We start from the raw sequence: 17427 nt of genomic DNA, 5'->3' as shown, positions 1-17427 counted from the left end.
GAGCAGTTCTGTGCTCAGGAGTCCGTACTGTCAACCCTAAACGGTCTGGGGGGAGGAGATAGCTTTTTCTGGAGCCCTCACCAGTATTCACTAGTTCAGCAAATATTCCCTCAGTGCCTGCCCTGTGCCCGAGAATACAAAGAGGAATGCAGAGAAGGGCACAGGCACACGGGTGCCGATAACGCAGCCCCCGAGGAGCTCACGCTCTAGTAGAGAAGAGACAGCTGTAAGCCAGGGAGCATGACTCAGCCAGGACAATTTCCAAAGGATGTCCAAAGTGCTACTTAGACCGCGCAGCAGGCGGGACCCATTTGTTCTGCCAAGGGTGGCACTGGATTTGGATCCTAGGAGATGAGCATAAACCCACAGGAAGTGAGGGTGGGGGAAGGGCAAGATTCAAGGCAGAGGGAAAATGCAGAAGTGACCTAAAGGAGGCATGAAACACCTTGGGAAGTCTACGGAAGGAAGTCTATGGAAGGGAGAGGTGTCGCAGGGGATGGACAGAGAACAATGAGCTGGACACTCCGGACTGACCCAGGCCACAGCCGTTCCCAGTGTGCTTGCCTGTTCTGCAGAACTGGGAACGAAGCCGCATTTCCAGAAGGCCTTGAAGTTATGGTTCCGGAAGGAACTCTGCCAGTCAGATACAGTTTGCAAACCCCACCTGTCTACGGTGTGCAGTGGCAAAAGCGTTATTTAAATGATCACAGGAGGTCACCTGGGACAAAAGGTGTCTATGGAAACCAAAACATCGGAAAGCCAAGACGCTATGGCAATAAACGTTTATGGAAAGAGTGAAAAGTTGAAAGACCACGGGGTTGGCTGGCTTCTCTGGAGCGCAGAGAAAGGAAAAGACAAACACGAGGTTACCTAGAGCATCTTCTACCTGCTAGCAGATTCGATGTCGGTTAGGCATAGGCTCAGCAGCAAGGGACAGAGACTCAGAATAACAGTGGCTCAACCAAGTTAGAAGTTCATCTATCACTGAAAATTCCAGATGTAGGCAGTCAGGGCTGTGGCAATTCTGCTCTGTGGCACCTCCCGGCTTGCTGCTTTCCTTTCCCTGGGGTGTCCCCCGCATCTTCATGGTCCAAGATGGAAGCCGTCACACTGTTGTTCCAGACTGTAGGATGGAAAAAGGGGGAACAGAGGAGGGGTAAAGGTCATGTCCTCCTGCAAAAGTTCTTGGAAACTTTCTCATGATACTTTTGCTTCATTCCACTATCCAGAACTTTGTCACCTGGCCACATTGAATTGCAAGAAAGACTGTAACAGGAATTAGCAATTGTCATTGTATTTTTTAAATGTTTATTTTTGAGAGAGAGAGAGAGAGAAAGCAAGAGAGCGAGCGAGCAAGTGTGGGGGAGGGGCAGAATCCGAAGCAGGCTCCAGGCTCTGAGCGGTCAGCACACAGCCCGATGCGGGGCTCGAACTCACAAACCACAAGATCATGACCTGAGCCGAAGTCTGGATGCTTAACTGACTGAGCCACCCAGGAGCCCCAGCAATTGTCATTATTTTAATCCGGAAGCAGGAGAGAACATAAATTGGGGGGGTGGGGGGGGGTGGCGGGCAGACCGTAGTCTCTCCTGCATGACACATGGTAGAGAGTGTCCCAGGAAGACACCGGGATGGCCAGGAACCAGATGGGAAGAACTTGATGTGGTGTGACCAGAAGTTTGGACCTTATCATACTGGCAATGAGAGCCATCAGATAGGTTTAAGTGAGAGACAGATGGAAACTGAGCAATGTTTTCCAGGGATCCTCTGACAGCTGTGCAGGCGAGCTCTTCTGGTGAGATGCTACTGTGACCCCAAGATCAGTTAGAAGGCAGTTTCCCAGCGCGGGTGAGAGCTGATGAAGGCCTGGACCAGGGCTGTGACAGTGAGGTGGAGAAAAAGAGAAGGGAGAGTGAGACACGCTAGGGTACAGGAGGATGGACCTTAGTGACAATTAGGAAATGGGGGGGGGGGGGGAGGACACCAAGGTTTTCAGCCTGAACAATCTGATAAATGACGATGTGGCTCACCAAAATAAAGAAAGGGATAGAGAAGGCGAAGGAGGCTGCTCCCAGTGATGGAGAGAATTGATTGGTTTAATCTGGAATATGCTGAGTTGCAGGCGCCTGTTGGGTAGAAGACATTCAGCAAACAGACACAAATATACGTCTGGAGCTCTGGAAACAAGTCAGGGATAAAAGTACCAACTCAGGAGTGTGCGTCTATGTGACGGCTGCAGACACAGTTTGGGATGGCTTGACCAGAAAAGAATGAGGGAACAGAGTCGAGGATGAAGACTGGAGAGTGCCAATGTGGTGTGAGTTCCCTGCAAAGTCTATTCTGATGGAAGGTTCTTTGGAAATTGAAGCTCAAGAGAGTTGAAGTTGCAAATGCATCCTTTTCCCAGACATCTAGGACCTGGGTCAAACTCTCCCTTTCAAGACAAGGTAAAACCACTAAAAGCTTTTGCTTTCCCTGGCTGAAATACTTTAACACCAGCTAATGCTAGGTTCGGGGGGAAAAGTCATATTGAAGGTTGTGGTTTCCATTACTACTCTGTAATACAGTAGAGCCTGTGCCCGGAAAACCTCCCGCCTCCCTCGTCATCCAGGGAGCTGCCTTGTCATTATATCACCAGGTCTGGGGCTGGGCAACGTCAGCAGGCTGAGGTATGTGTGGTGAGGGATGCAGATCAGAGGGCACCTCGTCTACAAACTGCTTTCAACTGCAGGGTGATTTAATGGCCTGATTGCTTTTAAGAAATGGGAGGTTGGGGGTGCCTGGGTGGCTCAGTCGGTTAAGCGTCCGACTTCAGCTCAGGTCACGATCTCGCGGTCCGTGAGTTTGAGCCCCGCGTCGGGCTCTGGGCTGATGGCTCAAAGCCTGGAGCCTGCTTCCGATTCTGTGTCTTCCTCTCTCTCTGCCCCTCCCCCATTCATGCTCTGTCTCTCTCTGTCCCAAAAATAAATAAATGTTAAAAAAAAAATTTTTTTTAAATAAATAAATTAAAAAAAAAAAAAGAAATGGGAGGTTGATTGTTGGTCCTAATATCTGCTTCAATTCTAGAAAAGGTTAAAAAAATGGCATACAGCATCCCTTTCATTTTAATTGATTCTTCTTGTTGTTCCCCTCTCCTCTGCCTTCACGCCTTGCTCCTCTCCCCCCTCCCCTCCCCTTCTGATTTTAAGCAGCTGGCTAGTATAACCCACTTTCAAAACTTGTTTCTTTGAAATTCGCTGATTATAATTTGGAAAATACTTTATGCCAAAGAATATGGTATCAAAAGACTCAGTTCTTTGGGTGATCATTAGCAAAATGCCTTCAACTGAGGAGAATCCAAGTAGAAGGACCTTCAATGATCTAGCAAGCACTAAAAGTCCAAACCCAACAGAAACAACAAAAGCAATCTAAAACTGAAATACTAAATGGTGGTACACTTGTCTAAGTTGGAAGGTTTGGATCCAGGATTAGTATAGGATCGTAGGATTAGTGTAAAGTCCTAATTAGTATAATTTCACCCAAATGTCTACTACTTCTCACCTCCATGTACTTAACAATGTTCACTAATACTCAGCATGACTGCCCTAAAATAGTGCAAGAAAAGCTCTGATCAAATAAAGATTGAACTACAGGTCTTGTGCTCTAGTGGCTAACACATGAAAATGGGCAAAATGCAAGCCGGTGATACTTTCACTTTGGAAACGTGAAAAATTAAAGAAAATACGGTAAAACGTTTTACAAAGCAAAGTTTACTCTTTAAGACAGTCCTTTATTCTGAGATCATGTCCCTTTTATGTCAATGTGTCCTTTCTTTTATAAAAACAGTAGTGCTGGACGCCTGGGTGGCTCAGTGGCTTAAGCATCTGACTCTGGCTCAGGTCATGATCTCACAGTTCGTGAGTTCAAGCTCCATGTCGGGCTCGGTGCTGACAGCTCAGAGCCTGGAGCCTGCTTTGGATTCTGTGTGTGTATCTCTCTCTCTTCCCCTCCCCTCCCCTGATCGTGCTCTCTTTCTCTCAAAAATAAACAAACATTAACAAAAATGTTTAATAAACAAAATATATGTATTTTTAATATTGGTTACATCTACAGAACTCAAATCCGACCACCCTTGAAAGGCAGTCTTGAAGGGGAGCCTCTCGGCTTTATACATCTACTCCTCACAAAGATCCTCAAAAGACCTGGTCAGGCTCCGTGTGTTTAGAACACAGCACCAAACCCTTTTCTGCTTTTCAGAAACCAGGAAGGAGAAAGGAGGAAACTTGTAATTACCACATGACGCTCAAAGACAATAAAGAGTCAGCGTTAGTTAGAACAAGCTTGAGTTCAGAACTTGGGTTCTCGGGCCTCCAAAATCACAGAAAACTTTCAAAATCGCTTTTCAAGAATCACAAAGAAAAAAAAAATGCCCCTTCCTATGGGTTCTTAATCCACAGTGTTTTGATAAAACTATCATTGGGATTCTATTGTTATTTCCCAGAAACCAGCAGCCCACACTTTCCGAATGAATCTGCTCTTAAAGCTGGTAAATATGTAGGCAGGAGCCGAGCCTAGGCCATCATAGTCATTAATCACGGAGACACAACCCTCAAGTTGTTACTAGGGGACCCACAGCGCTGCTTGGTGAAGCCAGGACAGGATCACCAGGAGTCTCTCCACGCAAGAGTCTCAGAGCTGCCAGCGGGAGTTAGGTCTGTTTATGTGCAGGTGCGGACAGTTTTAAGAGGGGAGGGGTTTCAAAAATGGTAACGACTCCCCTGCCTCAAACATTTTCCCTGCAGAACACGGAGAAAATAGAAATCATTCTAATTCTACCACCGACAAATGACCCCGGTTAACATTTTGATCCATCTTCCAGGCACGAATGGACGCACGGACAAACATACAGATCTCCACAACGATATACTTACTACATGTATAGAAGTGCATTTATAAGAACCTATTGCTAGTTATTTATGGAGAGGAGAGTTGGTAAAGTGGTAGTGAAGGGAGACTGATTTTTTTAATATACACATAATTTGGATTTGCCATAACGACATATTACTATGTTTTACTTCCCTAATTTTTTTTTTTTTTTAATTTTTAATGTTTATTTTTGAGAGAGAGACAGAGAAGGGAGAGAGTGTGAGCAGGGGAGGGGCAGAGGGAGAGGAAGACAGAATCCAGAAGCAGGCTCCAGGCCCTGAGCTGTCAGCACCAAGCCCAACTCTGGGCTCGATCCCACCGACCGAGATCATGATCTGAGCAAAGTCGTGTGCCTAACCAACTGAGCCCCCCAGGAGCCCCCCTAATTTTTGTTTAATGGCAAAAGCCAAAGCAATCACTCTTGGGAGCGGTGGAGTCCAGTCGCGAGCACCTCCCCCGACCCGCGTGTGCCTTGGGGGCGCAGAGGTGACCCGGCCGGGCTCCCCTGCCTCCAAGCAGGAGGCTGGTGCGAGGGCCAGAAGGAAGACTCCAGCGCAGAAGCCCGAGGCAACCCGGACCCGCGGGCCGCTGGAAAGGCCCCGGGGGCGGGGGCGCAGGCGGCCCTTGAGCTGCGCGGGACGGTGTTTACCTGCGGGCAGGGTGAGGTGTGGTGCGCCAATGACCACTGTGTACAGAGCCTGCTTCGCTGTGCACGGGTGTCCCGCCTTCCCGCTGGTGGGTCCGCGGCGGTGGGAGGACGACTCTCCCCTGCAGGAGATCTAGCTGCTGGGGCGAGGACGCCGGGCGGCGGTCCCAGGGTGCCCTCTGGCGGAGCAGGTGCGGGCCCGCGAGGGGCGGGGCGCGCGGCAGCAGGAGGGGTCGGAGGCTTGTCTAGCAGGGATGCGGAAGAACTTGCACCCTTCAGGGACCTGCCCTGGTTTTCCAAGATTTGGTTTGGGTTTGGGTTTCCATTTCTCACCTCCTTGCCTGTGTATTCATATTTCCCTCCACTCCTGTTGGCTTTTTTTTTTTTTTTTTTGCAACACCAATTATTTTCTGTTCTCCAAAGTAATGTTTATTCATTGTAAATAAAAATTTGGAAAGCACAGAAACTCATAAGGAAAATAAATAAAACAGCTGTAATCTCACCATTCAAAGACAAGCATGTGTTTAAAAGTGTTTCTAGTAGTCTTTTTTTCTGTACCCAATATTATATATAATGGTGAGTGTGTATTTAAACAAACTGGTTAATGCTATTTGAGGAGTCAGGCCTCGTGTTGAACTGGCCCATGGGAAGAGAAGACAGGCCAAAAGACAAGAGAGGAAGGGCCTTCTGCCCTTAAAAACCAGGCCTGGCTGCTTCTTGGCTTGATAAGCCAGTTATTCTAGTCCTAAGGAAGCTTGTCTTTTTCACATGAGCCAAAGTTGCCCCTTTACAGGAGGGAAGTAGATGGTGGTGGCCAGTGAGGTTGGGAAGGAAAGGAAAATTGGTCTGTTAGCTTTAAATAACTAGAAGGTTCTAAGTATTTTGTCATGTGGTGCGGCTCCAGCCCCTGCCTGCCACCTTCTCCCAAGCTTATTCCATGTTGTTTGGCTCATCCTGTGTGATCTCCCACCTTTAGGCTGTGAGCCCCAGAGAGCAGGAATATCTCGGGCCCATTTCTTGCACCTGGAAGAATGCTGAAGTCTCTTTGGTCACTTTGTCTTCTTTTTCCTCCACACACTTTGTCCCATCATGAAAACAGCATGCTTGCTTTACAAATGTAGCTTCAAGACAATCCCCACCCCCTTCCTGCTAGATTTGGGCCTCCAAGCCAGACTCCTTTTTTTTTCTCCTCTTTTTTATGTTATGTTATGTTATGTTATGTTATGTTATGTTATGTTATGTTATGTTATGTTATGTTATGTCATATCCAAGTTAGTATATAGTGTAATAATGATTTCAGGAGTAGAATCCAGTGATTCATCACCTACATATAACACCCAGTGCTCATCCCAGCAAGTGTCCTCCTTAATGTCCTCCCGCCCCAAACCCTCCAGAAACCTTCAGTTTGTTTTCTGTACTTAAGAGTCTCTTATGTTTTGTCCCCCTCCCTGTTTTTTTTAAATTAAAAACAATTTTTTTTAATGTTTTCTTATTTCTGAGAGAGAGACAGAGCATGAGAGGGGTAGGGGCAGAGAGAGGGGGAGACACAGAATCCGAAGCAGGCTCCAGGCTCTGAGCTGTTGGCACAGAGCCCAACGTGGGACTCAAACCCACAAATCATGACCGGAGCCAAAGTCAGATACTCAACCGGCTGAGCCACCCAGGTGCCCCATCCCTCTCCGTTATATTAGTTTTGCTTCTCTTATCTTATCTTCATTTGTTTTGTATCTTAAATTCCACATGAGTGAAGTCATATATTTGTTTTTCTCTAATTTCACCTATCATAATACACTGTAGTTCCATCCACATTGTTACAAATGTCAAGATTTCATTCTTTTTGATTGCCGAGTAATATTCCATTGTATATATAGCACATCTTTATCCATTCATCAGTCAATGGACATGTGGGCTCTTGGCTATTGTTGATAGAGCGGCTATAAACATTGGGGTACATGTGCCCCTTCGAAACAGCACTCCTATATCCTTTGGACAAATACCTAGTAGTGCAATTTCTGGGTCCTAGGGTAGTTCTACTTTTAATTTTTTGAGGAACCTCCATACTGTTTTCCAGAGTGGCTGCCCCAGTTTGCATTCCCACCAGGAGTGCAAAAGGATTCCTCTTTCTCTGCATCCTCGCCAACTGTTGTCAAGCAAAACTCTTCTTTATGGGAAGTCTGAAGTTGTCCCTCTCTCCTGGGTGTGATTGGATGTTGGTTACAGTCATTGGTTTGGGAGTAGAGAATCAACTTCAGTGCTTACATGTGACATCACATGTAAACTCCCTCCCTGTCTCTGGACTACTTGGCCCAGGCTGAGGCAGAGAGACGGGATTGTAAGAGACTAGTCTGTGGAGGTGAGGATGTTGTGGGGCATTGGGGTACAAGGTCAAATCCTCAGGCCTTCATCTCCATCTCAAACTGATATAAAATCTCATGAGATCCACATTACTCAGCAATGCCTAGTAGAGAGTTTTCCCCGTGGAAACACAAAGAAGGACCGAGTTCCCCTTCTAGTTCTGCTTGGGTGAAATAAAGGCTTTAGGAAGTAAAAGTCACCACCTACTTGACACTCATAAAACTGGCTGGGCCATGCCTGGTCTGACCTGTCTTTTTTGGAGAATAAGAGAAAATCTATAATACCCAGAGTTGAAGGCCTGGGTTCTTCTTATGCTACATGTTAGCATTGTGCTCAGGAGTGGATTACCTGACCTCACCTAATCTCAGTTTGTTCATCTCTAGCAGGGGATAGTAATGTTACCCGGAGGTTGTGTTTCCATGATTGCTGTGGGGCCCAAATGAGCCTTGAAGCTACATTTGCAAATTTTCTCAACTTGAAAGCACTGTACCTCCTTATGTTTGATTCTCCTGCATTAACGTTGAAACCTCTGAGTGAGGAGTAGGGGCAGCTTGACAGAGACATGACTCAACATTGAACTAGATGATCCTTCCACCATAGCGGCAGTGTCTCGTACTTGTCAATCAAGGACTGTGCTGGAATCGTCTTTTTGGCAGTTGAAAAAACAAGGCTCAGAGAAGTTGGACAACTTGCCTGAAGGCACACAGCTTGGCCATGACAGGCCCGGGACTGGAATATAGTCCATAACCAACCTGTCCTTTCACCCATCTCCAGCAGGAGATGGGAAAAGAGAGTTCCCTTGGAATTGTTCCAGGGTGTGAGTGTCCCCATGTAGGAGACACGGAGAAAGGGGTAGAGGATCTTAGGCTCTGCTCTAAATGTTTGGTAGTGGGAGGATGACCCCATTATTCTTTATGCATTGAGAATCTTTTTTTTTAAAACAATGTTCTTCACATGCCATAATAGAGCTGAACACTCATTTAGACGCCGTTTAAAAATTTTATACACTGAAATTTCAAAATAGACAACTTAATAGGCTGCTTCTATGTTAAATGAGTCACTTGAAATTAAGATTCTTTCTGTATGTCTCAGAACTGGTAGTCACTAAGAGACTGTTTGGAGAGATACTCTGACCTGGACTTTATAAATACTGACTGGTCAGTTTGACACAAAACACCTTCTGGTCTGCACATTGCTGCTTTCTTGATCAGCTTCAGAAACTGAGCACTGAGCTAGGTTAGGACACGGAAGCAATCTGTAAGACTTGGATATATATACATGATCCCAGAGAAGATGACCTGACCAAGCAGTGAGAATCTTTTGATTAATGGGGTGCCTGGGTGGCTCAGTCGGTTGAGCATCTGACTTTGGCTCAGGTCATGATCTCAGTCTGTGAGTTCGAGCCCCACGTCGGGCTCTGTGCTGACAGCTCAGAGCCTGGAGCCTGCTTCGGATTCTGTGTCTCCCCCTCTCTCTGCCCCTCCCCCACTCATGCTCTGTCTCTGTCTCTCTGCAAAAATAAACTTTAAAAAAAAAGAATCTTTTGATTAATCACAGTTTGCCTTGTCCTTTCCTTATTTGTGCATACATTGGCTGTGTATACAGCACACACTCAAACATAAGAGAATCACATCCCTCCTGTTAGCTGAATTTGATTTTATTATCAGAAAAGGGCAGACCAACCCCTTTCGGGGGCCAAACTGGACTGCCAGGGCACTGTCCTCTGCCCCCTAGGATGTACATGGGCAGGAGGAGATAGGTTCCCCAGACTTGAACAGAGGAAGTGGAATCATTTAGAGATGACTGCTGGGGGACAGGACAAGGTGAATGAATACACCATCCCTGGGAGAAAAAAAAAAATCCGAGAAAGGAGAATTCTTTTAGAATCCTGTTGGGGATTTTATTTTCACATATTTATCGAAGTCATTCACCTAAAGTGAGAGTTTTCACATTAGAAGTGAGAGTTTTCAAAACCAAAACACACCCATTTCAAGTCCAATCGCTCCCCAGTGCAAGCAAGGAGAGCTCTGCAGAAGACTGACTTGAGGGAAAGAGCAGCCACATCACAGCAGAAGAGCGCACACAGCACACACCAGAGACACTTCCTGAAGCACCAGGCCCTGGATGGTGTATAGCCCCTTCGTAATGTAGCATTACTCTCAGGATCAGGAAGTATAGCAAGGTTTCATAACATGTAAAAGACAGGAACCTAGACAAAATGACAAGACGGAGGAATTTTCCCCCAAAGAAAGATCAAGAAGAAACCACAGCCAGGGATGAACTTAAAACAGATATACATAATATATCTCAACAAGAATTTAGAACAACAGTCATAAGAATACTAGCTGACCTTGGAAAAAGGCATAGAAGACACCAGAGAAACCCTTGTGACAGAGATAAAAGACCTAAAAACTATTCATGCTAATATTTAAAAAAAATGCTACAATTGAGATGCAAAACCGACTGGATGTAATCACAATGAGGACAGAAGTAGCAGAGGATTCAATAGGTGATACAGAAGATAAAATTGTGGAAAATAATGAAGCCGATAAGGAGAGTGAAAGAAAACTATTAGATCACAAATGTAGATTTAGGGAAATGAGCAATTCCGTAAAGCACAATGATATCCATATCATAGGCATCCCAGAAGAAGAGGGGAAAAAGGGACAGGTTTATTTGAACAAAATATAGCTGAGAACTTCCCTAATTTGGGGAAGGAAACAGACATTCAAGCCCAAGAGGCATAGAGACCTCCTCTAAAAATTGATAAAAACAGATGAACACCGAGACATATTATAGTGAAACTTGCAAAATACATGACAGAGAATTCTGAAAGCAGCTAGGATAAAAGGTCCTTAACCTAAAGGATAGACACATAAGGTTAGCAGCAGACCTGTCCACAGAAACTTGGCAGGCCAGAAGGGAGTGGCATGATATATTCAATGTGCAAATGGGAAAAATATGCAGCCAAGAATGCTTTATCCAGCATGGCTGTCATTCAGAATAGAAGGAGAGATAAAGAGTTTCTAAGACAAGCAAAAACCAAACAGTTTGTGAATACTAAACCAGCTCTGCAAGAATTATTAAAGGGGACTCTTTGAGCGGGAAAGAGAGACCAAAAGCAGCAAAGACTAGGAAGAAACAGAGACAATCTATAGGAACAGCAACTTTACAGGTAATACACTAAGTAAATATCTATCAATAATTACTCTGAATGTAAATGGGTTAAATGCTCCAATCAAAAGACAGAGAGTATCAGAATGGGTAAAAAAAAAAAAAAAAAAAAAACACAAAACAAAAACAAAAACAAAACAAGACCCATCAATATGCTGTTTACTAGAAACTCATTTTAGACCCAAGGACACATCCAGATGGAAAGTGAGGAGGTGGAGAACCATTTATCATGCTACATGGACATCAAAAGAAAGCTGGAATACATCAGACACATCAGATTTTAAACCAAAGGCTATAATAAGGGATGAAGATGGGCACTATATCATAATAAAAAGGTCTATTCAACAAGAAGATTTAATAATTGTAAATATTTATGTCCCCAACTTTAAAGCAGCCAAATACACAAATCAATTAATAACAAACTCAAAGAAACTCATTGATAATAATACAATAGTAGGGGACTTTAACACCTTACTTACAGCAATGGACAGATCATCTAAGCAGAAGATCAACAAAGAAACAATGGCCTTGAATGACATACTGGAGTACATGCACTTAACAGATATATTCAGAGGATTTTACCCTAACACAGCAGAATACACATTATTTTTGAGTGCACATGGAACATTCTCCAGAACAGACTACATACTGGGTCACAAATCAGGCCTCAACCAGTACAAAAAGACTGAGATCATGGCATGCATATCTTCAGACCACACTGCTATGGGACTTGAAGTCAACCACAAGAAAAAAATTTGGAAAGACCACAAATACATGGAGGTTAAAGAGCATCCTACTAAAGAATGAATGGGTTAACCAGGAAATCAAAGAATAAAAAAACACATGGAAGCCAAGTGAAAATGAAAACATGACAGTCCAAAACTTTTGGGATGCAGCAAAGGTTGGTTCTAAGAGGGAAGTATATAGCAATACAGGCCTTTCTCAAGAAGGAATAAATGTCTCAAACACACAACTTAACCTTACATCTAAAGGAACTGGCAAAAGAAGAGCAAATAAATCCCAAAACCAGCAAAAGAAGGCAATAATAAAGATTAGAGCAGAAATAAATGATATAGAAATCACAAAAAAACAGTAGAACAGATCAACCAAACTTGGAGATTGTTCTTTGAAAGAATTAACAAAACTGATAAACCCCTAGCCAGACTTCTCAAAAAGAAAAGAGAAAGGACAAAAATAGATAAAATCACAAATGAAAGAGGAGAGATCACAAGCAGCACCTCAGAAATACAATTACAAGAGACTATTATGAGCAATTATATGCCAACAAATTGGGAAATTTGGAAGAAATGGATAAATTCCTAGAAACATACACTACCAAAACTGAAACAGGAAGAAACAGGAAATTTGAACAGACCCATAAACAGTAAAGAAACTGAATTAGTAATAAAAAATCTCCCAACAAACAAGAGTCTAGGGTCAGATGGCTTCCCAGGGGAATTCTACCAAACAGTTAAAGAAGCATTAATATCTACTCTTTTGAAACTGTTCCAAAAAATATAAGTGGAAGGAAAACTTCCAAACTCACTCTATGAGGCCAGCATTACCTTGATTTGAAAATGAAAGACCCCACTTAAAAAGGAGAATTACAGAGCAATATCCCTGATGAACATCAATGTAAAAATTCTCAACAAGATACTAGCAAATCAAATCCAGCAATGCATTAAAAGAATTATTCACCAGGATCAAGTGGGATTCATTCCTGGGCTGCAGGGGTGGTTCAATATCAGCAAATCAATCAACATGATACACTATATTAATAAAAGACAGGATAAGAACTATATGATTCCCTCAATAGATGCAGAAAAAGCAACTGACAAAATATAGCATCTTTCTTGATAAAAACCCTCAAGAAACTAGGGATGGAAAGAACATACCTCAACATTATAAAGGCCATCTACGAAAGACCCACAACTAATATCCTCAATGGGGAAAAACTGAGCTTCTCCCTAAGGTCAGGAACATGAGAGGGATGTCCATTCTCACCACTGTTGTTCAACACAGTACTAGAAGTTCTAGCCTCAGCATTCAGACAACAAAAAGAAATCAAAGGCATCCACACTGGCAAGGAAGAAGTCAAACTTTTCACTCTTCACAAACAACACGATACTCTACATGGAAAACCTGAAAGATTTCATCAAAAAATTGCTAGAACTGATATATGAATTCAGCTAAGTCACAGGATGCAAAATCAACATACAGAATCTGTTGCATTTCTATGCACCAAAAATGAAGCAGTAGAAAGAGAAATCAAGGAATCGATCCCACTTACAGTTGCACCAAAAACCATAAATAACTTATCAAATTCAACACCCAAAAAATAACCCAGTTAAGAAATGGGCAGAAGACATGAACAGACACTTCTCCAAAGAAGATATACAAATGGCTAATAGACACATGAACAAATACTCAACATCACTCATCAGGGAAATACAAATCAAAACTGCAATGAGATACCACCTCACACCTTTCAAAATGGCTAAAATTAACAACACAGGAAAAAACAAATGTTGGCAAGGATGAATTTCCATTGTTTACAGAAATGCAAACTGGTGCAGCCATTCTGGAAAACAGTGTGGAGTGTCCTCAGAAAGTTAAAGATAGAACTACCTACCCTACATCCCAACAATTGCACTACTAGATATTTATCCAAGAGTCAAAAATACTGATTTGAAGGGGTACATGCACCCCAATGTTTATAGCAGCACTGTCAATAGCCAAATTATGGAAAGAGCTCAAATATCCATCGACTGATGAATGGATAAAGATGTGGTACACACACACACACACACACACACACGCATACATTCCATTGTATATACACATCATGTATACACACACACACGATGGAATATTAGTCATCAAAAAGAATGAAATCTTGCCATTTGCAACGATGTGGATGGAACTATAACGTTTTATGCTAAGTGAAATAAGTCAGTCAGACAAATAGCATATGCTTTTACTCATATGTGGAATTTAAGAAACAAAACAGATGAACATAGGGGAAGAGAAGGAAAAACAAGATAAAAACAGGCAAACCATAAGAGACTTTTAACTATAGAGAACAAATTGAGGGTTGATGGGGGGGGGGGGGGGTTGGGCTAAATGGGTGACAGGCATTAAGGGCACTTTGTGATTAGCACTGGGTGTTGTATATATGTGATAAATCACTAAATTCTGCTCCTGAAACCAATACTGCACTTATGTTGACTAATTGGAATATAAACAAAATCTTAGAAGAAAAACAAAACAGAAAACAAAAACAAAAGAAAGGAGTGAGAGTTTTCACATTAGGTTCCTCTCTTAGAGAAAAAGTAAGTCCCCAGGTGTGAAGGAAGATAGTTTTTAAACTCCCCAGGCAAGTGATGCAGGGTGTCCAGGGCTGAATCTTGCAGGCTGCAGTTCCTGTCCCTGGGTCCACAGGTTCAAGGAGCAGTTCCGAAGACCACTGTCTGGGATTGGAGCTCAAGCCACCCTGCAGGACCCCTGGGGTACAGCCCTTCTGTTGCAGGCTTCTCAGAGACCCTCCTCTCCAGAGCTTCCTGTCTAGTTGCAGCAGTAATGGTTGGGACAGAGAACTCTGCCAATACAGAGACGTCATAAAATATAATCCTGCCCTTGGGGAAAGAAAGAGCCTCACCAAACTGAACCAGTGCTAGCTCCGTTTCCCCAGATATTAAATTGAGCCAATTCTGTAACAATAGTTCATCCTCTGAACACACACTCAGCTTTGGGGAGCTGAAGACAGGATTTCTGCACAGGTGATTATTTGAAGAGGTAGGCCTGTTCTCCCCTCTTCATGTCGACAGAGCACAAAGTGGACTTTAGAGCTACAATCTTCCGGCCTGCTTCTGTCACCTGCCATCAGCACCACTGCCCCCATTCATCTCGCTTTACTTTGCCCCGGTGTCTCCTAAGAGGGCAGCGTGCACAGGCCGCTTCCAGAAAGTAAATAACGTAACCCCAATATCCTGACTTTGGCGACCTCATTTCAGACCTCTTTCCTACTGCCTATGGTTAGCCAGCAATGGGTCAGACCATCTTTCTGAGGAATTCCAGGAGAAAATGTAGGCTAAGCAAAAAGCTTTGGACGACTCTTTCCAAACCTCAATGGGAAGAATATTCTATGACTTTGAGGCAGAAGTGACGAATTTCAACATGTAGCTTGAGAACCATCTAGTTCTGGGGTAAATTGACCAACACCAGCAGCCCGTTGGTAGCCTGAGAGCACATTGTATGTGCTCCAGTCTTTGAGGAGGTGAAATGTGGGCTCCTGCAGTGGTCTTCTCTTGATAGCAATCTTGCTGCCCAGGCTACTGTGTTTTTTCCAGTCAGCCTCTGTTGCTCTCAAGAAACGTAATGAAGTTCAAGTGTGTGGGAATGACAATAGGGATAAGCTCGAATTTGCTCTAAGAAACACCGATAAAAGGAATTCATTTGCGAGCATGAATACTTTACTGTCACTGATTTCTCCCACATAGCTGTGGATGAGAAACACTGGCCTGGTCCCTAAGACTGGGTTTCTGCTCACATGCTGTGGGGACTGGAGTCTGCCCATGGGCCTGAGGTTCCGGCAGCCTCCACAGGCCTTGCCAGCTCCTTCTCCTGATGGGAGGGACCCTTTGCCCTGTACTTCCAACTGCGGATTTGGCATCCTGTTCTGTTGGGGCACGTCACCAGTGTTTCTTCGGTGGTTTGTAACATAAGCTGCCAAATTCTTTTGCCTCAGTTACTTCCAATTGGGTTTCCATCACTTGTCTACAGGGTCAAACATGAGTTTGCCGTGATGGGATTGGAATTGCTGGTTATGCCCCTGGCACACCATTCTAGCAGCTGGGATGGTGCCTGGTCAAGCCCATGCCTGGTCAAGCCCACTACTGCCACCCTCAAAGGAAGAGTATCTTGAGGCATGTAAAAATGCATGAAATTCAATTTCCGGGACCATAATAAAGTTTTATGCTAATGCAATCATTTTAATTTATTTGCCTACTATGACAGCTTTCATGCTAAGGTGGCAGCCGAGAAGTTGGAAGAGGGACCATATGTGATGTTCCCACTGCTTTGCACCACCGCCAGTTGTAACTGCGGTGCCACAAATTTGTAACCACAAATGCCCCACGTTTCACCACACAGTGACATTTAAAAACTCTCTATTACCGGGGCGCCTGTGTGGCTCAGTCAGTTAAGCGTCCGACTTCAGCTCAGGTCATGATCTCACTGTCTGTGAGTTCGAGCCCCACATCGGGCTCTGTGCTGACGGCTCAGAGCCTGGAGCCTGCTTCAGATTCTGTGTCTCCCTCTCCCTCTGCCCCTCCCGGGCTCATGCTGTGTCTCAAAAATAATAAATAAATAAATAAAAAACCTATTACCTGTGCACAATAAAAGTGTTTTTGGTCACTGTGACTGTAGTCACAGAGGGACATGGCACACAAACACTAACATTGCCAAGAGTGAACAAAGACGGCAGAAAAAGCAGGCCGTGTAGGTATATCTTGGGATTCCTCAGTGGCCTCTACTCTATTTACATGGGATGAGCTATTTGAATTAGATCCTTAATGCCCCTGTCTTGAAAAGGTAAATGTCCAATTCAGAATGACTGCCATGGTAACCATTCACAAAAACAAAAGTGAGCCTTGCACTGGGAATGAATGACCAACACTTTAGTGCAGAAAATTATAGAGTGGTGAATTATGGGTAAAGAATCGAGTAATTTCACCTAAAAACGGATACCAAAAAGTCCTGTAGCAGTCTAGAATAAGCTGGAAATTTAGGGCTCAGAAAGATCTGGGTTTTGTGGCACCTGGATGGCTGTTGGTTAGGCATTCAACTCGATTTCGGCTCAGGTCATGATCTCGCAGTTCGTGAGTTTGAGCCCCGGGTCTGGCTCGTTGCTGACAGCACAGAGCCTGCTTGGGATTCTCTGTCTTCCTCTCTCTCTCTGCCCCTCATCTGCTTACACTCTCTCTCAAAAATAAGTAAATATTAAAAAAAAAAATCTGGGTTTTAAGTTCCAATTTTACCACTTACTAGCTACATGATCTTAGATTCTGAGTCTCTTACTAACTGTTCAAAAACAGAAAGATTAATATTCTCTCAAGGAATCAAAAGAAATTGTGAATGTTCTGTGCAATGTGGATATTTTAATAACTGTGTAAAACTACCATCTGAATTCCTTAAAACTTTATAGTATGAAAATATATACTCTTTTTATAGAGAGTATAAAAGAAGCCTTAAATACATTCCTTAAAATACACTCCTTCCCAAAATTAACAATATGTGACTTTAATAATCAGCAATAAACCCCTTGCACCAGGTAATAGGTTTTGCTG

At 43.7% G+C, this 17427-nt stretch overlaps 1 protein-coding gene across 1 annotated transcript in view; it reads right to left on the bottom strand.

The window, feature by feature from the left end:
• LOC128775930 (uncharacterized) overlaps nt 1–15752 on the bottom strand; it is a 31206-nt gene extending 15454 nt beyond the window's left edge. The window contains exons 1-3 of the mRNA XM_053899156.1: nt 15552–15752; nt 9590–9748; nt 5555–5796 (exon numbers count right to left, since the gene is read on the bottom strand). Of these exons, the coding sequence (XP_053755131.1) occupies nt 5555–5796; nt 9590–9748; nt 15552–15752 (602 nt within the window). The remainder of the gene's footprint in view (nt 1–5554; nt 5797–9589; nt 9749–15551) is intronic.
• Between the last annotated feature and the right edge of the window lie 1675 nt (nt 15753–17427).

The sequence above is a fragment of the Panthera pardus genome, unplaced genomic scaffold, assembly GCF_024362965.1.
Source record: "Panthera pardus isolate Hobbes unplaced genomic scaffold, ASM2436296v1 HiC_scaffold_11, whole genome shotgun sequence".
Lineage (NCBI taxonomy): Eukaryota > Metazoa > Chordata > Mammalia > Carnivora > Felidae > Panthera > Panthera pardus.
This window is presented reverse-complemented; position numbering and strand designations above follow the sequence as displayed.